Source organism: Brachyistius frenatus, unplaced genomic scaffold, assembly GCF_029030835.1.
Source record: "Brachyistius frenatus isolate BFR_SWC_R1_liver_20210118 unplaced genomic scaffold, ASM2903083v1 Contig_42, whole genome shotgun sequence".
Taxonomy (NCBI): domain Eukaryota; kingdom Metazoa; phylum Chordata; class Actinopteri; family Embiotocidae; genus Brachyistius; species Brachyistius frenatus.
Genome location: NW_027210641.1, coordinates 2,998,599 through 3,021,725, shown reverse-complemented (window position 1 = coordinate 3,021,725; position 23,127 = coordinate 2,998,599). Strand labels below are relative to the sequence as shown.

Genomic DNA, 23,127 nt, shown 5'->3' with positions numbered 1-23,127 from the left:
GGCTGCTCCTCTTTTTCTCCTAAAGGCACTGCAATAAACCAAGTGCTTTTTGACCAAATAACGTTTCATAATATAGACCACATGCAATGGAGGTAGTATTGCCACCAAAATAGCCTAATGATTATTTTAAAAGTAATAATGAATAATTGTCATTTTAAAATGAGGAACAATTACAATAGGCACCATTTGACCATTATGAGCAATACGAGATAAAGATGTTTGCTTGAAATAGTAAATAAATAATGTATAGTGCCCTCCCTAAGCTTCCCGTGGGTTGTTTAATTACCTGATGACATTACTAAAATGAAAGAATGGCCAAAGTCAACAGGAGTTGGGGGCATAGAAGAGAAAAAAAGAAGAGACAGTCGGATGATGCTCGTGTTGATCACAGGTATGTGTAAAACTGTTAACTCTGAAAATGCTTGAGTGAGCTATCTAATGGTAGATAGCCAGCTATTTACCTGGTTTTGACCTTGTCTTGTTTATGGTAAAGTCAGCAAATGCTGGTGAAATTTAATCCTAACTGCTATTGGTTAGTAATTTAAAGGACAATTGAAATGTTGTTTAAAAAAAAAAAAAAAAAAAAAAGATATATGTTTTAGATGATGGATCATCATGGATTGTAATGTTTTATTTAAATCAAGGAATTTAAGGTCTTGACTAAGTTGTGGACCATTATTTGTTTGTTCATTTCCTGTATGAATGTAAATGTAAAACACACTTTTGCTTACGATATAAGGGTCGAATTATAATAATAAGCGTACATTATTGTTTGATAAATATATTCATACACAGATTTGTTTTGTTTTTAAACTCTGACATAATCTTTGTTGATGTTCAGTTAATTCCTGAAGTTTGACTTTCTTGGAACTATATTTAACTGTGTATATATATGCTAACTCGCTCTCCCTTGTGGTTTAAGATGAATACAACTTGCTTGGAGGAACCCAGGACCAAGAGGAAGATACTGACCAACCATCTACCTGCAGTTCAGGTATACATGATATAAACAGTACACAAACAGCACTTCTGATAGCAAAACAATTATGCATAGTGCACCCAAATGGCCAGTAGCGGTCCTGGGAGGTAGTGATTGTGAACATTAATAACAACAGGGCTTTCGCACCATTCGGTGCTCGGGTGGGTAAAACAAGGTGGGAGAAAATAATACAGGGATTAAAAATGCAAGATGGTCACCAAAAATATATTTGTCATATTTCTAAGTCTATGATACCACTGCACATGACAGTTCTGTGCAGTTTCTCTTTAACAGATGATGAAGTTGTTCTACATGGAAAAGAAACAAAAGGTTGTATCAATGTCAGCTATACAGACAGACTACGCTACGAACAGTTGTCGTAGTTTTTCCATTTCCATCTCACTTTTCCTAATCTTCAGTTCTTGTGGAAACATGCGAGCACATAGTTTTCCAAGGTCATTTAGTGAAGCACAGATTTGAGCATTCAAAAGCGAGCTGGAGTAGTCGTCGGGTATATTATTGACAATGGGATCCTTCTCGTCGTCACATGTCTCGTGCTCCTCCGGGCTCTTCAGGATGTCATAAAACTGTCGAAGGGAGAAGTCACCTTCTTTAGACTCTCAGGAGATACGGAGGCAGTATCTCTCCGGTAGGATGGGGATTGACTCATGTTTTCAAAACGTGATATGTCAACTGAAGCAACATCTCCAGAGGAAACTCACCGAATAGTGTACAGTTCCATTTGTATCATTTTTGTTGTTGTTCAAGTGCGGTTGCTCGGCAGTAGCTGAGCATCAGGCTCATCCACATTGTCATGCAGTTACAAAAGATAAGTTTCCAGTTCCCATTACATTAATTAATAATGACTTGATAGATGCTTTGTGGCTTCAAACAAAGAAAATCTATCATTTGACTAAAATAGACATTTTGCTGCATTTAGATTTTGTGAGGAACCTTTATGTCAAACAAGATAGTGGCCACATTTTTTTAGTAAAAGAGGAGGGGGGACAGTAACATAAGATCCCCAATAAAGCCTATAAAATGATCTCACTCAGACAATACAGTCAACATCATCCTTTCATTCAGGGTGATGCATCAAGGGAAGTAATTACAGTCACTACTGACAGATTGATGACTAATGCTGACAACAATACCTTAGTCTATAAAACCCAGATTTCCCTCAGCTAGGTTTAAACATTTATAACAGGCACAGCAAGAAAGAGGACTTCTTTGTGTCAAACATATATAGCCTATTTGGTTTTTGGTGTTAGACACTCACTTTAAAGAGTTTGTATTGTATGTCTCTATCTGAAGGTAAGCTGGCGTAATTCACTGTTATATTGTATCAATGCTGTTTGTGAATTTCTTCTTGCCTTTTGATCTGTAAATTAATTGAGTCCTTTTCATCGCTTAAATACTTTGCTGTAATCTCAAGGTAAATTTGCTCTGCTAATTATTTCAATTTTCAATTTCAGTTGGCAAAAACATTCCGGGGCCTTTTGAGGAAATCATCAACAACAATGTGGACAGTGGCTCTCGTTCTGTGTTTGGGACTTATTCTCGTTCGAGGAGAGGCCAACGATCAGCATTCAGAACCATTCCCTGTAATTGAACTCTCTGAAACGGACTCCCCTGGTCTTTCAATCCTAGAAAAACAGAAATCCAACAGCTCTATTCCTCCACCCCAAGTAGCAGGACCAAAAACACCACACCCTCCTATGTGCTTAGAGTCAGCTGGAATCAGAGAAACCCTCAAATATGTCAATATTATGGTCTCTCTGCTCGTCTTTGTTGTTGGAATAGTGGGAAATTCAGCCTTGCTTAAAATCATCTACGTGAACAAATGCATGAGAAGTGGACCAAACATTCTGATTGCGAGTCTCGCTTTGGGGGATCTAATCCACATTATGATAGACATTCCAATCAACGCATACAGGGTGAGTTATTTTCCACATGTTGTGCAGTTTCAATGAGAAAGCAAGGTTGCACCTCATCCTATTTCACTGCACTTTATTTCATAACTTCAATTTGAGCTTGAATTGATTGTGGTTGTTGTTGTTGTTGTTGTTTTTTTCACTAAATTGTCCTTTTGTCTTCGTTGCAGCTCCTGGCGGAAGATTGGCCCTTCGGTGTAGTGCTATGCAAACTCATCCCCTTCATTCAAAAATCCTCTGTTGGAATTACTGTGTTGAGCTTATGTGCTTTGAGTGTTGACAGGTAAGGAGACAAGCAGCACTGTCCTGTGCCCTCCAAGAAAATAGTGTTTGGTGCTTACTATCTGTATCAAGCAGACAGATTTGTTTAGCATTAGCCCTTGAAATGTTATTACACTGAAAAATGCATCATTGTTACAGACAAAGAGATCCCCAAGCCATAACATTTCCTCATTGATTTTGCAGATACCGAGCTGTAGTATCCTGGAATCAAATCAAAGGCATCTGGGTTTCAGTGTGGACGGCAATCGAAATAGCTCTGATATGGGTTATTTCTATCCTGCTGCCTGTCCCTGAACTGGTTGGCTTTGATATGATAACAATGGACTATAAAGAAAAGCATCTCAGAATATGTCTGCTTCATCCCACACAAACATCGCAGTTTATGCAGGTAATGTTATTGTGTCCACGCAACGCAACAAGATACAATAAACTGATCAACATGTGTTTGAGTTGACTATATTTTCATATCCAGCATACATTAATATTTATAACTGTTGAGAGAAAATGAAATCAATTATGGCTCTATTATTATTTTTCCTAACCTCGGCCAACAGATGCCAACTACATTCTTGATGGTGTCTTTGTAAATCTGTATATGTCTATGCCAAATATTATTTCATGGACGCTGTATCATAGCAGCCAGTAAACATCATGTCACCGACACCACTGACAGACTGTGTGTCTCCGTCATGTTTAATCAACAGTTTTATAAAGCAATCAAAGACTGGTGGCTTTTTGGCTTCTATTTTTGCATGCCACTGATTTGGACTGCGGTCTTCTACGCACTGATGACCAGGAAAATGCTGAGAGACACTAAGAACACTTTAAGTGACCACGTCAAGCAGGTTATAAGATTATCTTCTACTTTGAAGCACATTCTGCAACATTTTGACATTTGTCACAGTTCCAACTTTATTATACATTTTAAAAGCAATCATATCTTTTCTTTTACAGAGACGAGAAGTTGCAAAAACCGTCTTTTGCCTGGTGATTGTGTTTGCACTCTGTTGGTTGCCACTGTACCTCAGCAGGATTTTGAAATTAACAATGTATGATGAAAAAGATCCTAATAGGTGTCAGCTACTGAGGTGAGCATGAAGTATTGAGAACTTTTTTTATTGTTCATAACCCAGCACTCGAGCTTTTGTGTCATTTCGCTAACGTATGCTCCTTTTTTTTTCAGTGTCTTTCTCGTCCTTGACTATTTTGGCATTAATATGGCATCACTGAACTCGTGCATCAACCCTATTGCATTGTACATAGTCAGCAAAAAATTCAAGAAATGTTTCAAGGTAAGTGCCATGTGTATATTGTTGTTCCTACGTATGGCAGTAGTCAGTTTTAAACAGATCTGGTAGATGTTGACGACGCTGTGGTACGCATTTGATGAGCTATCATGTGTGTCATTAAGAGCATATGGAGTCATGTCTGTTAAATAGCCAGACTGAAGCAAGTGATCACCTGCGGGGATAAGTGAAAATGGTGTGGAAAAACATCATCAAGGAAAAAAGCAGACACTTGGCAATCTATCAGATAGTTGGTCACTGAATCAAAGTGACGTGTTATGAGGGAGAAGAAAACATAGCTTCAAGGCAATTTTCAAGGAAAGACATTTTAAAGCCTTTGTTGTAGTTCAAGCTCAGAAGCAGATATCTAAAACATGTTTTCATTTGTTTTGGCTACCATCAGGTTTTTGCACATCACAGTGCATAACAAAGTATTCTTCCTTTGCAGTATTTTTTATTTTTTTTAATGTAATATTTTGTAATTAATTCATAGATTATTTTTTGGGGCTTTTAAGTTACTCACTAACTTAAAAGAAAACTCCAAACTGAAGCTTCTTTTTAACAAAAGTCTACCAAATGAAATACAACTGCTCTATTTTGTATTTGTCCTCTAAATTACAAAAGACTCATACTGTGAATCTTTGTTAAAGGACATATAAGCAAGGTTGCTTTATTGTCGATTATACTCCGAATACTTCACACATAAATAGCATTTCTAACGTGCAATTCTCTGCATAGAAGTGTGTTGTCTTCTGACCAAAATGTTGTGTGTGGTCCTCCAGGCATGTCTGTGCAGTTGGTGTCTACCTCCTCAAGCTGTTACTCATGACGAGGTGCAGCCTGTTTTGAAGTCCCGAATGCAGGATCAGGCCTCAGAGCAGAGCTGCAACATCAAAGCCGAGAAGCAGACTTCCACACCTGAACCCGGGAAGGACAACACCTCACTGTGTTAACAAAACTCATGTGGAACTGAGAAAATACTTTGTGAGATTGTCAATATTTCTTTATTAGATGTACGTAGCTATCAAAACTACCAAAGCTGCTTTGTAAGTGGCGCCGCAACCTTGACATGCCGTCCTGATAAAACAAAATACCTTCTGAAAAACATGGAGCGCTGTCTTTTGTAATGTTGTCGTCAGTTGAACATCTGCTTCGGCATGAGCAACCTGGAGTCAGACTGTTCAGACTATTTGCCTCGGAGGCTTGACTCACTCCCGACCATTACATCAGATCTTACCTACCTATCCTGTATCATGCATCACAGTTCTCAAATCACTGTTTTGGGCACGATGTTAACCTGGCACCCATCAACAGAAATCTTGTCACAGCTTACCGCCTGCATTTATTATTTTAATTCTTTTTCTGAAAAAGACACTTTGCCTCAGGAAATCAGGCAACTGGGAATTCTAAATTATTACGGTGGGTTTTATGGGGTATGGCGTATTATTAGCGCGTAAACGTTATTTTCATCTCTGTTAAGTTCGGTGCACACGTGCAGCATCTTAAGACTTTACAGCGCTCCTTTCCTTCTTGAACCTTGAGAAACGTATCAAAATTGGTACCACAAGTAGATCCTGTCTCCGCCACTGAATGACTGATTGATGGTGGCCTATTTTTAATGCATTGTTAAATGTGTAATGCATGGAGACACTTTATAAAAGACCTGAGAGTGGGGAAGAAGGAAAACGATGATGACAGAATGAGGTCAGGAGGAGAGAGAAACGGGGGGAGCGTGGGGGGGCACCTGATAGGTCTTCCTGTCACAGGACAAGGCAAGCACAAACAGAGCGCAGCTCTTCCAGTTAATGTTGTATCAGTCTGCAAAACTGTCTCGAAGCAGTGCGCTGGAATGCCTATTAAAAGTTTATCCTGTCGAAGTAAACTCAAACTGAGCAGTTTGTTTGAATAACAGCAAGTGAATGCTTGTGATGTGTGTGACGCTTATACAACAGTGAGCTGTGGGCCTATTAGGGACATGATTTCACGATGGGGTTTTTTAAAGCCAAGTCTCAAGTAAAGTACTTTATTTTGATCAAATTAAACATTCATCTAATAGTGCTTTCAAGCAATAGGCGATAGTGAGCCATACTAGCGTCCTGTCTGCCCTCAGTCCAACCTGAGAGGAAGAAGAGGTGTTTCCTAACCTCTAGTTGGAATCATTTCAACAGTAAACACAGACGTGACTGAAAGTATTTGCCAAAAGGAACCAAAACGAGTGCTATCACTGGCGTTGCTTTTCTCCTGCTGGAGACATGTTTTAAAGGAAAAAGGTTTGATGCTGAATTGGCAGCGTTTATACTTGACTGTTAAGTAAACAGCTATATTTGCTAATGTTTGTAACGTAGCCATAGCTTATAAAGGCAGCGGTTCACACCAATTGAAATAGTTGTATGTGACTCAATGAGCTCGTCATCTATCTGACAAACTCAAGTCAATTTTATGGAGCAAACAAGCAGGCGTACTGTCCTTATTCTGACACTAAAGCTGAACACTGAAGCTAATGACAACACAAACCGTACTGACAGACGGTTTTGCTGTGGCCGTCCTCGTATGGTCTTATTAAAAACAATCAAGCTGCAATGTAGATTTAACCAATCGTCATTTATTTAGTGGACCAACTTTTGGGTCCGTACAATCTGACTTTACAATCATCAGTCAAAAAAACTAGCAAGAACGGCAACTACTTATTCACTAACAGGGCAAGAATATGTGACATTTGACCAAACTGCAGAAACTAGACTGAAAGCTGGACTGAAGGCAGACTGGATGCTAAAGTGACACACACTTGACTCTTAAAGTTATATATTGCACCTTTAAAGAGTCCGTTAAATTACAGTTAAACTTTTTAATGCGCAATACAACCATGAAATATAAAAAAAAAAACGTGCGATATGAAAATATCAACTTTGTTTTATTGAGTGACTTTTTTTCTGTCAGTGGCATTTCACACACTGCAGGTTTTCAAGCATTTGTTGCTCTAATATTCTTTGGCACATCAAAAAGAAAGAATGCGGAAGTTCTGGTTCCACATCACATCACATCAAACCAGCAGGCTGCCATCATTACGCACCAGATCAAATAACGTTGCTTTCCTCGTGTATAAACACCAGATTAAGGAAGCCAAAGTTACATTCTGGTTTCAATCCTTTCCAAGTTTTTTTTTTCTTATAAACACATCACACGCCTCCGAATTGTTCATTTAGATCTAAATCATGTAACCTTTAAAATGTCATATTTTTTGTAAATTGCACTGTAAAGACAAATTTGAGCCATCTGACTCAAAATGTGTTTGTTTGTGATTAGAGATGCCAAAAATATGTTTCATGAGAACAGGGATGCTTTCCAGCCCACGCGGTCATATTGCCTGCTGTGCTCACACACTCATACACCTCTTTCTGTTCTGACATAAGAGAAACTCTCTCTGAGGCTTTGACTGTTGGATGCATCAGCGTTGGACATGATACGGGAGTTCAATGTGCTCGTCTACGCTGAAGCCAATCTGTCCTGTTTTTGATCTATGGTCCATGTATTCGAATAAGTCCTGCCGGGTTCCCTTACTTCTTATTTTAAGTTTTTTTTAGAGTGTGATTTCCATTTCAAATCTCCTTGTTACTACAAATTGGATGGCTTTAATTTGTATTTGTACAGTTAACTAAATTAAGAGAAATCTCAGGTTTGCACACAGCAGCAGCACATTTTCGTCAGACGCTCCTGTCAAATACTAATTTGTGCCCGGTCCTATCAAATGCTCAGCTCTTCTTAATGTAAATGCCAGGTGATAATCAGCTAATGGTGCTGTGCTATCATGTCCCCAGCAGTAAAAGCTCACAACTGTCAGATGCCACTGACACAATCAAGCTCTGGTATTCAGGGAAGGGTGACGTCAGTGTCAACATCAGCGAGAGAGCAGGAGTCTCAGACCTGCTTTCGTAATCTCTGTGCACACAAGGCTCAAATACGGCTCCCCACGGTGCTGCCCAGACTCCCCAGACTGTGGATTTAATTAAACAGTGTGAAATTAATTAATCAGTGGGGTGGCAGGTAAAAGGACTTCTCACTGGAACTGCTCACACAACCAAGACAGGCATTTCATGTGCGCTGACAGTTATTAATTTGCTGTATGTTTTATTATAGTGCTTCCTTATAGAGATGCGGAAATTCTGAGCTTGGCATGGGAAAAAAGTCATGCAAATTATCAAAATAACAGCTCCCAAAAATCAAAGTGTAAACCTGTGTTTGATCTGTTCTATCAATTAATTAAAAATTTCAGTTCTGTATAATAATGCGGTGCAAATTAGATGGAAATGAGATAAAATATTCATTTAGTTATCTGGGGAATCTGCCTGGAGGGCTTTTTAGTCTTCAGTCTGGCTCAAAATGCTGTCCATATGGCAATTATGTACAGTAGTGTTGCAGGAGGATTGGTCTGATGCCTACTGGCAGAGAGGAGCCTGCCTGTGACAAACTGCTGCTAGGATCTGATGTGAGTTGAGGGAGATAATGAGGCTGTTGTAAGCCTTAAGTATAGAGCCTGCCCCCGGGGTGGCATATCTAAGCGCTCAGTCTCCCTCATTGTTGCACGTGCTGCTGAGGATTAAAAACACATTTACTTTTTTCTTCATAAACTTTGTCAGTACTTCCCGCAACTCTTTAGACAACTTCTTCTTTCATGTGGCAAGCCTCTTGACATTGCTTTGTGGAGGAGCTGTTTTTTTTCTTACAGTTTGTAGATGTGAAGTCTTGATTTGATTCTGCTTTGAGCTATCTATAGCTCTTTTTAAGCATCCCACCAGAGGATGTGCATGTTCTGGGGTACATCCTACAGTGACTGAAGTTTAGACAAATGCCATATTCTGAGAGGAACTCTTTTAATATCAATCCCACCGGCATGACTTTTCAAATAAGATTGCACTGACAGGGTGAAAAAAAAAAAAACAGTGGTGTAGGTGAGGTAGTCTAATTTATGGTGTAGATTACACAGTATCCTCTCTGAGTGCCCATGCCTGCTGTGATTTGAGGATAACTGCCCACCTCTTGTAAGACACTCTTGACATGCAGTGCAGGTCGGATACCTCCACCACACTAACTGTCACATATACAGTGTATGCCAAGGAAAACAATGGAGCAAATTCCAGCACTGTGTCCAATTTAGACCCTCACCACACTGCAGGTTTTCTATTTGAGTGTAACAAGGACACCATGCAACCAAGTGCAATACACAGGGAAAAGAAAATCCCTGCAGTGTGTGCAGGGTAATTGAGTGACCCAGGAGAATCGCCTGATGGAAAATAACTCACTGAATGCAGGCGGGTCTACGGATATTACTTGGTTTTAACTTTGTAAAATCGCAAAACAGGCGTCCTTATACAATTCTAGCACATTTAATTAATGGCCATTTGGGGCTCGAATCCAGAATGTAAGTGGTGTGTTAAGAAGGAGAGAGGCAAGCGGATACGTTAGCCAATGGCAGGGAAACTTCAGCGAGACCTGCAAATGGCAGGCAGAGTCCTACTACCGGGCAGAACTGCAAGTGGTCACTCAACCATGGGATTAAAAAGCATTTAAGCCTTGTACCAGAACCCACCCCCCCTTCATCCAGTCATGTATTTCTGACCACTCAGGAGAAAAGAAAAGACAAATGTTGGGAGCCTGGGTTGTTACTGCTGGTGCAAATTTGAGGGTAACAGGTTTTTCACGACGCCAGCATCTATAAATGTATTGCAGTGCTTTCTTGCAGAAAAACATAATGAGCTTGCCTAAAAGGGTTTCTGTGTTCTGGTTAAGGTGCAAAATGGACTGTCACTACTGTTTATTTCATCCATGTCTGGATGTAATGGAAAACATGCCATCAAATGTAGGACACATTGACTAGAGTGGTTCACTTCACACTTCTGTTCACACTTCTAATGCCTCTCGGGCATCAACAGGCAAATTTATGACAGCCTATTGACGTATTTATGGGGAGCTCTAGTGAGTGCATGGGCTTGATTAGTACAACTCCAAGCCACAAAATAAATCACCCACTGAGGTTTCCAAAATGTATTGTGTTGAGTTTGGACACAAAGTGAAAGAGCTTTTCGACTCGGTGACCACCAGAGCACCGCAGCAACCCGACTGCCTGCGTTTGTTTTGATGGGCAATGATGAAAGCACAGGTGGATGCGAGAAAGCTCCCCTCCCTCGTCAGCTATACGGACTCCTCATCTGCGGTTTCCTATTAGCACAGGAGTGAAGGTTTGCAGTCTGGCTGCTGGGCACAGTGGGTCAGTGCTCACAAAGCTCTGTTTGTTCCCTGGCCTCCAGGGCTCCCAGGGTAAGCCTGGCTCCAGAGGGGAGACAAACAAAAAGGCACCACTGTCTCGCACACTGAAGTTGATCTCCACCACTTTCGTCTTTTCTACTCAACGGGGATACATTTCTCTTCTTAGGAGAGGAATGGCAAAGGGAAACAAGTTCTTTAGAAACAGGGCCTCAGGATAACAAAACTGCTGTTGTTTTGAGCTGTGTCTTTTTTTTTTTTTCTTAGTTTAAATGCCATTTTGAGTTGTTGCTTTGTGGTGATGTTTTTTTTTTGTCTTTTAGTGTTGCGTTTTTCATCTCCTTTTGTCTATAGCTTAAACTCAGAGCTCTTTGTCTTCTATCGACATGTTCTGAATGAAACCCAAGAAAACCACCATAAACAACATGCACATAAAACACCTTCTTACTATTTCAGTTTAGTAGAAGTGGGTAATATGGTCCTATGATATTTTAGGATATTTCTGCAATAAGATTTTTTTGGACGATATCAACCAAAGCACTGAGTATTTTTTATTATTAATTTAAGGGAATACAATCGTAACTAAAGTTTTAGTTTTAAGCATTATGTTAGCATAAATGTAACAGTTTGCCTTCAAACATTCAGTTCACATAGTTAAGAACTAACATACTGTGGTTTGTGGTAAATCTGATCTTTTACATTACGTACCGTAACTCGGTCTGATGTCATTACGTCAACAAGTCAGATCATTGCCATTATCACAATGTGAATATTTAAAATCATTTTTAATGATGATACGAATATTTTTGACGACACTATGGCACACCCCTGCTAGAGATGATCATTTTATAGTCCTGTCGAACTGCAGCAGCCACATCTAGTACACAAAAAGGTTTCTCGGTTGATTAATAATTCCAAGGTGTAACTTACACCCGTACACGCTGTCTGTCTGTGATTTCTAAAGATGAAATAATGTGCAGGATAGTCTTACAGCTGCTGCCAGGTCAGACATTCACTGTTGTGCTGCAATCTGCAGTCCAAGTATAACTCCATTATTGAGGGGACTTTAAAATGGGAGCTGTGTGACACACAGCGGGATGATTTAGTTTAATGACCATGGCAGTGACAGCACTGTGATGGAAATTGGACTCCCCCTGCAAATTTACATCACTTGAGGGTACTTGGGGCTCTTTTAGCGGCTGCACTCCAGAGCACGAGCCATCAGGAGGTCCTGGATATGTCATGCTTGTCACCTTCCTTTAAGTGTATCTGCAGACGTGGGAGAGGGATTAATATTATATAGCCTACGGAAGCACAGAGGCCGTCTTATCAGCACTGCAGATGTGATAAGCACCTCTACCCCCATGAAAACCAGGAAAAATCTCCAAGCAAAAAGACAAGCATCTCTTTGTGTTGCCTCCTCACACTGCTTCCAGAGTTTCAATGCAGCTTTAGTGGCAGATATGGTGCAATTTCACATCTGTTGTAATTTGATGTGCCTGGATCACCCTCTGTGAAATCGTCTTGATCACAACATGGCTCCTTTCAATTATTTAGAAAGTTGGCATGTGGCTTTAGAGATAGTATCTGGTTTCTTTTAATTTTGAGGTATTGCAAATAGCCTCAACCACAAGCCCCAACAACGGCTGTGTAACAATAAAAGCATGTCTGTGCGATCGTGTTATTTGGAAGCTTAGCATTCACAGGCTTCTCTTTTCATCGAAAAAAAATATTGATTTATTTATTTAATAAAAATGTCACTTTTATGGAAATATTTTCCATCATTGCCATGACACTCATCTGACATTAGTTCACATCAATGCAGATGTCAGTGTGCACAAATTGTATTGCCCTCAAACTGATTCCGAGCTGTGAATGGAAGTTATGGCAACCGTAGCTGTCACTTCAGTTTTATCAGAAAAACACCCGGTGGAACCATGGAAACAACATGTGACACAAAAAACATCCACATCAAAGCCAGCATATACTGTAATTAGAATTTATTGAAGCCTGTTCAGTCAGAAAAGGTACATGATCTGCTGAGCCTTTGGATTCAGTCCCAAGCCATCCATTAAACACATTACAGTGCTTTAAGCCCTAGTATTACACGTTATAAAAATGAATGTGCTCATTTGTGCATCTGTTACTGCAAATAAGAATGTGACATTTATGTATTCCAATTCCACTGTATGCAAAGAAGCAGAGTGGGTCTATAAAAATGAAAAATGTGCCCCAGTTAGTGTAGATGTTATGCTATAAATAATAATTTTTCACAATCTACATATCACGCTAACAGGCATAGCTTTCTGGCATTATTTACCGTCAAAAAAATATATATCTGCACGCACATCTGAATAGATGCTGAATGTTTAGAGACCTCAAGGCAGGAAAGCTAAAAGCATGCTCCCTAACAAACGCAGTGCTTTTTCTCACACCACACCAAGAATGCGTGCCACCCACCAGCGACAAGGCATAATGACTCGACAGGCTACCTGGCACCCTCTGTAGTTGTAAGGCCAAGGCCAGTAGCCACGCAACGGCTCGCATACCCGCTGACAGTGCGTGTAGCTGCGTTGGCATTCGGAGCAGCAGATTCCCTGGTGGTCTAACATGGTGTCAAAGGTCATGGCGCCTTCCTCCTTGGCCCCTCCGCTGTGCTGCAGTTATATGAAGCAATATTAATTTTGAAGAGCACACTTCAAAAAAAAAAAAAAAAGTTTTATTACTTTTTAAATATATTCTCATTAGCAATTCAAATGTTTTTCAAAAACTCCTCATCCGTCCCAAACATGTGACTCGAGTTCTCTAAGGCAACATGAATTTTTATAACCACTGGGAGTTTTCACTTCAGTTCATAAGTTCATCAAGTTGGAATGGCAGATATTACCCTGGTGACCTGTAATTAAAGCTGCCAACATGACACCTTAGCAGCAGCCTAAGTATATGCCACCCACTGCTGACAGACTGAATCCAGGTTAACACATTTAACACACTCTGTATTTCTATTTTTGTTAGAATACATTTTTAACAAGGCTGGCATCTCAAGGATGGTGATATGAAGTCATCTGAAAAAGTGTTGACAAAACAGAGAAACTTCAATGCATAATGTTACTTTAAGGGGTTGCTTCAGGGCTCTGCATGTGCCTCTTGATAGTTAATCAAAAATTCACCAGCTCTGTATTCTTGTTTATCACAAACAGTGGTGTTGATGAAGTTGTTACTCACATGATATGGGTTTTCGGGATTGTATGCTGACCCCGCTGCCGACTGCGCCCCCTCCTCCTCTTCCTCCCCTTCCAAAACTCTGGAGGTGTCGTGCTCTGTCTGACTCACCGGGTCCCTCTCCTCAGCAGCTGCCTCCAACTCCTCCATGTTCAACTGCCGTGTGACTCGCTGTGTGTCTCTCTTTTTCCTCTCCCCATCTGTTACAGCAGCCACAGGAGGCACGAGTATTGGGTCAACATCCACAAGATGCCATACATGTCCTCAGAGCTCAATCCTACATAGCTGGAGCTGTCTCAGATGTCCTGAATAATTAAATTAGCAGCAGTGATATCAAGCAGTCTTGCATATTTCAAGATCATTCTTTTTTAATACAAGCCTTTGCGAGTCTTTTTTTTGCTGTTCGACTCCAAATGTAGTGTACGTTCAAGTGTTTCACTAACTTCTTACACAAGGCTGTAAATTTTACAAGTGTGTCAGCAGATAAGCAGGGCAGTCACTGCTAAGGTTTTTAATAAGTTATGAAACTGATCTAAAAAGACTGACATGGAATAGACAGCAATACAAGTCTGGTTTTCCTTGAGTTTGTTGGATGCAGAGAAACAATGAATGAAAAAGAGAAGAAGGAAACCTTTACGATACATAGGTCGGAGCCAGTAAATAGGAAGACCCCCACAAAGATCCAGAATTTTGTTGCTCAGAAACTTGGTATCCTTCAGCGGCTGCTCTGCTGCAGCCCACATGAGGAACTCCTCATCAAACCTCACTGGCATTATTTTATCTGTCTGACAAGGGGGGGGGGAAGAATATGTCCTTGAATTACTCAAATGGAAAAAATAAATTCATACAGTAATCTCTTCTCTTTTTTTTTTTTTCCACTTTGCACCGTTCTATATCAAGCAGTGTGCATATACCAGGTCAAACATCAGCGTCTCTTTGTTGTGAGCTCCCATGTGTGGAAGGCTGGCTTTGATATGGGATTTTATATAGCACTTGTCTCTTCCAAAGAAGCGGATTCCAGTTATTCCCTGCACCAAATCACAGAGATGCCATGTTTACACTCACAGCTTCGCTACTTTGCTAAGTACACAGAAGGTCTCAGCTGAACTACCTCAGGAAGAGAGAACAAGGACAAACTCACTCACAATTTGAAAGTCATGAATCTCCACAGCTTCCTCTGCTCCACTCCCAGTTTTAAATCTCTCCAGATTGTTGTCAGAATCAATTTCCATGGAGCCTTCCCTCACCTCCCCATTGATGTTCATACTGTAACGAACATTATAAACCTGGCAGCATTCAAAGTGGGACGTTAAGATTAGTCAAGTTATGTCAATCACAGTACAGCAAACACAAAAGAAGAGCAATTGAAAACGAGCTGCATGTTACTCATCCCATTCCCCCACACAGTCGTTTTTCTTTTGTTGTTGCAGAAAATCCTCTGTAGTTTTACCACACTGAGAATCTGAGTAAAGCACCACCAGAGATGCTGTTGATGGGGCTGCTTGCCCTACAGGTGTGCTCATTAGAACACAAATAAACATTACGCTGTGTCTTATAAGATGAAGTAGAGTTCCAACATCAGTCTATGTGGTTTTTATGTGTTGTAGACAGAATTAAAGTTACAGTTTTGTAGTTTTTGAGTAGTGAGTAGCCTCTCAGTCATTTACATACATAACTTGTGACAGTATCGAGACATTGCAAACAACCGTGCCTGTTAAAAATGTTAACATGAGAAAGATTTTACTTCCGGTCTGTTTCCCACCAGAAGCATCGCCCTCACATTCGCTTTGAGATATTGGTCATTGAAGGAGCACTTTAATAACTCCAGCGGTCCTTTGTCGACACTTACATTTTTATTGCTGACTTTCCACAGGTAGAGAGCCGCCGTGGACGCACACAGCATTAAAACTGCAGCGACAATAAGAACCACAGCTCTAAATCTCAGGAGATGACCGAGTGTCGCAGAGGTTGGTGTGCTGGATGCGCTTTGCCCCTTAAAGTTCAGAGTAAACAAGGTAAGAGACGACACACATTGAACTAGGACGGGAGGAACATCCCAGGAAAGCTTATAATTTTAAAGAGTCGACAGCTTTATTAACATGTCACGGATGTCTGTTCTATTTTTAATCAAAAACTTTTTAAGACTTTCTTACCGGAGGCCTGTAGTGTTCAAAACAGCAAGATCCATGAGTTGTATTTTGGACTTTTTCCATCGTCTCTCCCATCATGTCCCCTATAATTCTGTCTCTAGTTGCTTCTCTTTTGAGAGTCAGCTTATCCACCAGAAGGCTCTTTTACACTAAAGTGTGAATGACGTACAGTTGATAGAAATTACTTAGGCCAGATTCTTCGTCTGAATGTTACCTGGCTGTTCTTGTTGCCCAAAGCAAGGTGTGCCACCCTGTGGAACCAAACTAAAGCAAGACTTTTGAAGCAGCTGAGAAGCAGCACATGAGAGATTGTCTGGTGTCATTTGTTAGACAGTGATGGAGAGGTTGGGAAAAAGGATATTTGTCTGACCTTTCAGGCAGTGAGTGTTTGAAAGGAAAATATATTACTATATTAAATTGTTATTAAGTCAGCTATGCTTTCAGGTAATGTTTTTTCTTGGCATTTTTTTCGTTCTTTCATTTGATAACCCACCTCTAATAGGTTACATTTATATGCTTCTCTTTCTGTTACAAGTGGCGGCAGAAACGAGCAGCACTATCTGTAGTCAAACTTTTGTGTAGGAGGCTTCATAGTCCTCAAGTCTTCTGAGGTCTTTATGTTCCTACACAACAAACGTGCAGATATAACCTTTGCTTAATTATAATTTTTTTCTGATTTGACGATGGGAGAAAGTCAATTTTGTGGTCAAGGTTACTCGGTCTTTATCTAAACTTAAAAAACACCAACATAGTAAGAAAAGAGATTGAAATATCCTGTGCTGCTGTTGCTTGGAAACCGATTAAATCTATTTTTTGGGGATAATTGGTAAGCTGCGAGGCAATCACAAAAGGTGAGGGGAATCTTTGACCTTTGAAAAATGTGTTATTGTAAGAGCATTTGATCAGCAACGCAATATTTGCATGCAAATTGAGACAGCACAGTAACTACATTGTCTACATTGAAAAGACAATGACACTGACTTTATGCTCGCTACCAGTTTAACTGTAACGGTTGGAGAACCACATCTTATTTATTGCGGTTTTTAAGCCCTTAAATTCAGTCGGCTAATTTAGGTGATTCTGTATGCTTTATGCATTTATATTTCCTCAGGACAATAGGTTGTACTCTGTTTACAAGATTACAGTTGACAGTACTCAATGCCCAGATTGCTCATTGAACAGTAAATCAATTTTGCTTTTAACAGTTTATTTGTGCAACAGTGTGATAAAATCTACCACAAACATGGCAATCTTTCATATTGATTGTTTTCCACAGCAGAAAAGGCCCTTTTTTTTTTAAGCCTAATTGTCCATAGGTCATGCCCCTTAAATACTAACACATGCTCTTAAAAATTCATAATAAAATTCTTCTTTACATTGAGTCATTATGAAAAATATATTATTAATGTAGAAAATCTTGCATATTACACATGATACAATGAACAGTCTTATATGAGCCAAAAGACACATGACATACTACAAAACACTGCAACAATCCAACATAGAGTCAATTAAGATAAAAGTACTGTACAGTATAAAGACAAAATTCATTGTAATAACTGTTTGGTCTTTCGTTTAAGCTGCCTTATGAGTTTGTATACTCAGGGATGGATATTTCATCTGTTTCCTGTATTCTGGCTGGTGTCGGTGGACCAACAAGGATATAATCAAATTCCTGGTGTTGAACCTTCTCGTAGACACTTTGCAGACCGTTGGTTTTGGGTATGTGAGCTGGGTAGTAGTTTTCCCTTCTGGTGTCCCGGGGAAGAGAAGCAGTCTTGGAGAACGTTGACAGATGCGGTCCGCAGGCCAGGCTTGTGTTGGGCCTTGTAGCTGAGGGGCTCCAGCATCGGTCTGAGTGTCCCAACACTTTGCACTCACTTGTACATGCCCAGAGACCTGTGGAAAACAGCAGTGCTGTCAGGATGTAACATGAGTACAGTTGCTGGCTCACCTGGTTGGGGATGTCAAATAATGAAAGTCAGCTCAAGGTAAATCGATCGTAATGTATCCAATGTACTAGAAAAATAGATTTTTGAAACTGGTACAGTCTGTTCTGGATATGGTTTAGACTCTGTACTATATTCAAATAGAAATCAAACTACATGAAGACAAAGACATACTTGTCACATCACTGCATGCACTTCACCTTTACATTTGGTCTTATTTTCTGTCTAAATTTGTATTTTATGTTTACATTTTTGTGACACTCACTGTTCATTGGTGGCGACTCTTTTTTGTGCACATCCCCACTTATGTCAGAATCACTGTCATTGAAGTCACTGTCTCCTTTTCCACTGTCCTTGCCACTGATGTGGGGATCTCTCGCTGAGATAGTTGTGAATGAATTGCCCTTCCATATTGTTATTGGTCTGACAGTTTCTTTCCCGTATCCTGGTAGTGTAGAATAACCCTGCAAAGTTAACAAACACAACCAGGCACATTTTGAGTCAAAATACAAAAGACAACAAAGTCAGTGTAAAGTGTACTTTAAATATATCTGCAAATGTACATACCTTTAATTTCCCCTCCATCACCCTGCTGTTTGACTCAAAGATGCCTGCTGTCTGCCTGCCATCCTCACAGCCTGTCTCTGCTGCGTTGCTGCCGGCCAATGGAGGTTTCTCTGGAAATGGATGGGTATCAAACACTTTGCCTTTGTGGTTGGCAATCAATGAATCAATGTGACCGCTCTCCACTTTCTCCACATTTGGTATGTCTTCTTTTTCATCAAACCCCCCCTCCCTCGTCTCTTTTTTCCGACGGCTGCAAATGGTTGTGATGAGAATGATAGCCAGCAGGAGGAGAGAGCAGCTCCCTGCCAGGACAATGATTATGGCTATGGACATGTCCCATTCAAACAGCTCCTTGCTGCCATTTTGAGCCAAGGAAGGCAAACTAGGCAGAGTACCCTCTATGAAATTGAAGTGTATAATGGCTGTCGAGGTAAGCGCGGGAGATCCATTGTCAATGACGGACACTGTGACTTTGACATTGTCTGTGAGATCATACGTCAGCTGTCGACTCACGTGCACCTTCCCTGTGTCTTTGTTGATAGAGAAACCCAGGTGTCCGCCCTCGGTGATTTTAAAGGACAGCTGTGCATTTATGCCCTCATCAGCATCTGTGGCCTTTATCTGGGTTACCACATAACCTGCAGGTGCATCTTTGGGCAGGATAACCTCAGCAGATCCCTTGTACAGGGGGGGCTCTATGATAGAAGGCTGGTTGTCATTCTGATCAACTATTTTTAATCTGATGACAGCTGTGCTCTGCAGCTGTGGTGACCCCCCATCGCTTGCTTGAATGTGTACGTCTAGCTGTTTCATCACTTCATAATTAAAACTTCTTAGTGCATATATAGAGCCAGACACCGAATTAAGAGACACAAAGGTATTCAGTGGGGATCCCATGATAACACTGTCCACAAGCCTGTAAGTAATTTTCCCATTGTTGCCCAGATCCGCGTCGCTGGCCTCAACTATGGTGATATACGCGCCGGGGGCGTTGTTTTCCACCACTGAAACTTCATAGACAGCTTTTGCAAAGTGAGGGGCGTTGTCGTTCTCGTCGCTGAGTCTGACGGTGTACTGAGTGATTTTTCTCAGTGGAGGTGACCCAAAATCCTCAGCCATGACCGTCAAGTTATACTCACTAATCCTCTCCCTGTCTAGGGCTGCAGCTGTAACGATCATGTAGCTGTCCTCGTAAGCCTGCCGGAGTTTGAAATGATCGTGGCCGTATAACGTGCAGTGGACCTGGCTGTTCACGCCAGAGTCTCTGTCCAAGGTGCTGATCAGCGCCACCAGGCTGTCCTTGTCTGCCGACTCGCTGATGTATGCAATGCCTGTCGTGATGGAGGTCATCGGGGTGATACTGATTTCTGGGGCATTGTCATTAACGTCTGTGACGTGAATTATGATTTTGCACACGGAGGGGGTCGGGTTGGGTCCCAGATCGGTCGCCTGCACGTCTAGCTCATAGGTGCTTTTGTCCTCAAAATCCACAGGGCTCCTGAGCGTCAGGCGGCCTGATTTATTATCCACTTGGAAAAGTTCTCGGATCTCATGAGAAACCTGTTTTCCGAACCCGTAGACGACCTCTCCGTTTAAACCCTCATCAGCATCAACTGCGTTTAAGTCCAGTATAACAGTGCCAACCGGCGCGTCCTCTGGCAAACTGACGGAGAAACTATTCTGGTCAAAAACAGGACTATTGTCATTAAAGTCCGTCACTTTTATAGTTATCTTTGTTGACCCCGATCTGTACGGGGTTCCTCCGTCCGTGGCGACCAGCTCCACGGTGTATGATGACTGAGTCTCTCTGTCTAGCTCTTTCATTAGAACCAATTCCGCATATTTAACCCCATCCGCTCTCAAGAGCACATCAATAGTAAAATGACTGTTTACAGAAATTTGATAGCTTTGGATGTAGTTTGAGCCGACATCAGCGTCCACCGCTGGGTCTAAAGGGACACGGGACCCAACTGCTGCATTCTCTGAGATCTCCACTATAGATTCCTTGTTTGGAAACTCCGGAGAGTTGTCATTGATGTCCATTATCTCCACCTCCACGTGAATCAATTTGTAGCGATCTTTGGAGAAATTAACCACGTCAAAAGTAATCAGACACTGTGGAGTGTGTCTGCAGATTCTTTCCCTGTCAATTCGTTCCCCGACAATGAGTTCCCCGTTGCTTTCTCTTACCCTGATAAATGAATCGTTGAATTGTTTCATCATCCTGAAATTGCTCTTGGAGGAATGAGACAGACTCAAGGACATGTCCTTGGCAAGGTTTCCGATGACCGTACCTGGCGCGTCCTCCTCCATGGTCTGATATCTTACAGTATTTCCTTCGGACTGAGCCCGTGAGGCAAATAAAAATTGATGGATTGAGAATATAAAAATCCACCGGTGCCAATAAGTTATAAATGTGCCCCTTGTCATCTTCGTAGTAATCTTTCCCTCGGAAAGCAGCCCCATTGTGTGCTGAACAGTTGAGAGCAGTTCACCTCTGGAGCGAGCTCTCCATACAGCTCCCGCTTTTATGAACTGAACTGTGCTGAAAGTGAAAGTTACTCGCTCCTTACGCGCAGCCAGTCAGACACGCTTGTTGCCTCGCCTTCAACACAGCTCAAAATTCTGCAGTGGCGGGGTTTATACAGCTCCTCATGCTAATGAGACGAAGTGTGACCAATCCCTCGCTTTAGAATTAAAAATACTCCCTTCAGAAAAAAAGAAGCTCTAAGCCTGTTTTTTTTTTTTTTTTTTAGACTGCACACTGAAGGAAGTTGCAGAAGAGAAAAAAAGGGACAGAAAGATGTGCCAGTACTAGAAGATAGTTCCTGCACTGTTTATCGTCTTATTACAGCCATTACAGAGTGATGGATTTATTTACTGAAAGCCTATTTCTTTTCTTTTGATGTTTAGGTTATTGTCTGTTGAACGTGCCTCGGCGCGAGTAGGTGCGCGCACACATTCACATGTCTGCAATATGTCTGCACGTCCTCACCAGACCACCTCTATTGTTTTTGGGGAGCTGAGTCTGGTTTTCTACAGAGCTTGACAACAGCTTGATTATCACGAGAAAAATCCGCATGAAAATATCCACATCTCCTGTTTGAGGGAGGAGAGATGCTTTTGATCTCCGGCAATAGCTGAATTGCTTTTGAGAATATCTGGTCGTACTGAAAAAAAATAAAAATAAATCAGCGTCTAAGAGGCTAAGACCTAAACTAGCCTGGAGGTAAAACCGGAAATACTTTGAAATTTAAGATGAATGGGTGCTTTATTTTATAACCCAGTTACACAATTGAATTTGAATTTGAATTTTTTTATAGTTCCAAATCACAGTTTTGCTGCTTGTCTCTGGGTTTATGGGAACCATTCACTATATTTGCTGACTACTTATATTACCGCTATGAATTTCAAATTACATCAAGTCTTCAATTAACATTTAGTGCACTGCAATATGATGTTCTTTTTTGTACCTTGCATGGATTATACTGTATGAAGGGGTGACCTATATTGCCACAATAATGTGAACACCATTGTCCATAAACAGTGCTGGTTAGCAGTTGTTTTGCAGCTGCTTTGTTCCACCTAAGGGAAACCTTAAGGCTACAGCAGACAAATGACACTCTGGCAGCATTTAATAAAGGCAACTTTTATATTTCAACATAACTCTGCACAAATTGAGGTCCTTTAAGAAAATGTTTTCCAAGTTTTACTTGAAAGAGCTTGACTGGCCTGCACAGAAACATCAATCTGACCTTTCTCAGCACCTTGAATGACCGGATGTCAACTGTGAGACAGACCTTATCGCTCAACATCAGTGTCTGACCTCACTGATAAGTGGCTGAATGGGAGCAAATCTCTGCATCCAGTCTTGTGAAAAGCCTTCTTGGAAGTGCAGAGGGAGATAAAGTCAGAGTATTGACACCCGTGGTTGTCACTGAAGAACCAGTTATTGATGCAATGTCCGCATGCTTCCTTTGGGTGTCTGTATACTTTTGGCCATGTAGGGAACTCTGTACATATTTTCAAGTGCTAAAATTGGGTACAATACATCAACATCACAATCTACAGCCTTAAAATTGAACCACAGAATTATGTCTACACTTTCTTTGGCACAGTTTCAACAACATGCACTTCACCGATGTTGAATTTACTGCAGAACTGAAGCAGCGAGCCTGTTCTATTGGATTTGTGAAGTATCGTTACAGCTACTGTAAATGTCAACCCTTATTTTAAAACATGTTAGCTGGAAGTGGTAGTTATAAAGCAAATATAAGCAGTAACCTAGAAAAAAAAGTCTCTGAATTTTCACCAAGCATCTGATTTAATTTAATGTCTATCATGTATGTGTGCACGCATGTCTGTTCTTTTTAGTTTGTTCTCCCCAACCCTTGGCAGACTTTATTAAATCTGACAGAGTAAATATTGGCAGTATTATTACGGTTTTTCACTTCTTTGTTCTGCTGCTGTTGAGAGTACATAGTTTAGATGATTACAGAG

At 40.8% G+C, this 23,127-nt stretch overlaps 3 protein-coding genes across 4 annotated transcripts; 1 reads left to right on the top strand and 2 right to left on the bottom strand.

Annotated features, from left to right (window-relative positions):
* The first annotated feature begins 2,499 nt into the window (after nt 1-2,499).
* On the top strand, nt 2,500-5,434 carry LOC138623129 (endothelin receptor type B-like). Its single transcript, XM_069702432.1, has 7 exons — nt 2,500-2,916; nt 3,084-3,196; nt 3,379-3,583; nt 3,900-4,040; nt 4,150-4,283; nt 4,379-4,487; nt 5,264-5,434. The coding sequence occupies exons 1-7, from the start codon at nt 2,500-2,502 to the stop codon at nt 5,432-5,434; spliced, it is 1,290 nt and encodes a 429-aa protein (XP_069558533.1).
* Nucleotides 5,435-12,752: 7,318 nt separating this feature from the next.
* cnmd (chondromodulin) lies at nt 12,753-16,187 on the bottom strand. Its single transcript, XM_069702425.1, has 7 exons — nt 16,115-16,187; nt 15,811-15,954; nt 15,107-15,247; nt 14,876-14,989; nt 14,593-14,746; nt 13,965-14,161; nt 12,753-13,396 (listed from the first exon to the last, which is right to left on the bottom strand). Exons 1-7 carry the CDS (start codon nt 16,184-16,186, stop codon nt 13,169-13,171), a joined length of 1,050 nt encoding a protein of 349 aa, XP_069558526.1. The 5' UTR covers nt 16,187; the 3' UTR covers nt 12,753-13,168.
* Nucleotides 16,188-17,312: 1,125 nt separating this feature from the next.
* LOC138623255 (protocadherin-8) lies at nt 17,313-21,226 on the bottom strand. 2 transcript variants are annotated; one of them, XM_069702665.1, is made up of 3 exons: nt 18,628-21,226; nt 18,326-18,524; nt 17,313-18,010 (listed from the first exon to the last, which is right to left on the bottom strand). In XM_069702665.1, the coding sequence occupies exons 1-3, from the start codon at nt 21,091-21,093 to the stop codon at nt 17,697-17,699; spliced, it is 2,979 nt and encodes a 992-aa protein (XP_069558766.1). In that variant the 5' UTR covers nt 21,094-21,226; the 3' UTR covers nt 17,313-17,696. The 2 variants fall into 2 exon arrangements, with proteins under 2 accessions (XP_069558766.1, XP_069558768.1); XM_069702667.1 differs by having other exon boundaries at nt 17,886-18,065.
* Nucleotides 21,227-23,127: the final 1,901 nt, after the last annotated feature.

Coding starts and splice junctions, on each gene's coding strand:
- LOC138623129 (XM_069702432.1), top strand. CDS start 2,500: ATGTGGACAGTGGCTCTCGTTCTGTGTTTGGGACTTATTCTCGTTCGA. Junction 2,917..3,083: donor TTCCAATCAACGCATACAGG/GTGAGTTATTTT, acceptor TCTTCGTTGCAG/CTCCTGGCGGAAGATTGGCC. Junction 4,488..5,263: donor AATTCAAGAAATGTTTCAAG/GTAAGTGCCATG, acceptor GTGGTCCTCCAG/GCATGTCTGTGCAGTTGGTG.
- cnmd (XM_069702425.1), bottom strand. CDS start 16,186: ATGGGAGAGACGATGGAAAAAGTCCAAAATACAACTCATGGATCTTGC. Junction 14,747..14,875: donor AGACGCTGATGTTTGACCTG/GTATATGCACAC, acceptor CCCCCTTGTCAG/ACAGATAAAATAATGCCAGT. Junction 13,397..13,964: donor ATCCCGAAAACCCATATCAT/GTGAGTAACAAC, acceptor ATATAACTGCAG/CACAGCGGAGGGGCCAAGGA.
- LOC138623255 (XM_069702665.1), bottom strand. CDS start 21,093: ATGGGGCTGCTTTCCGAGGGAAAGATTACTACGAAGATGACAAGGGGC. Junction 18,525..18,627: donor TGATGGAGGGGAAATTAAAG/GTATGTACATTT, acceptor TTAACTTTGCAG/GGTTATTCTACACTACCAGG. Junction 18,011..18,325: donor AGAGTCGCCACCAATGAACA/GTGAGTGTCACA, acceptor TGTTTTCCACAG/GTCTCTGGGCATGTACAAGT.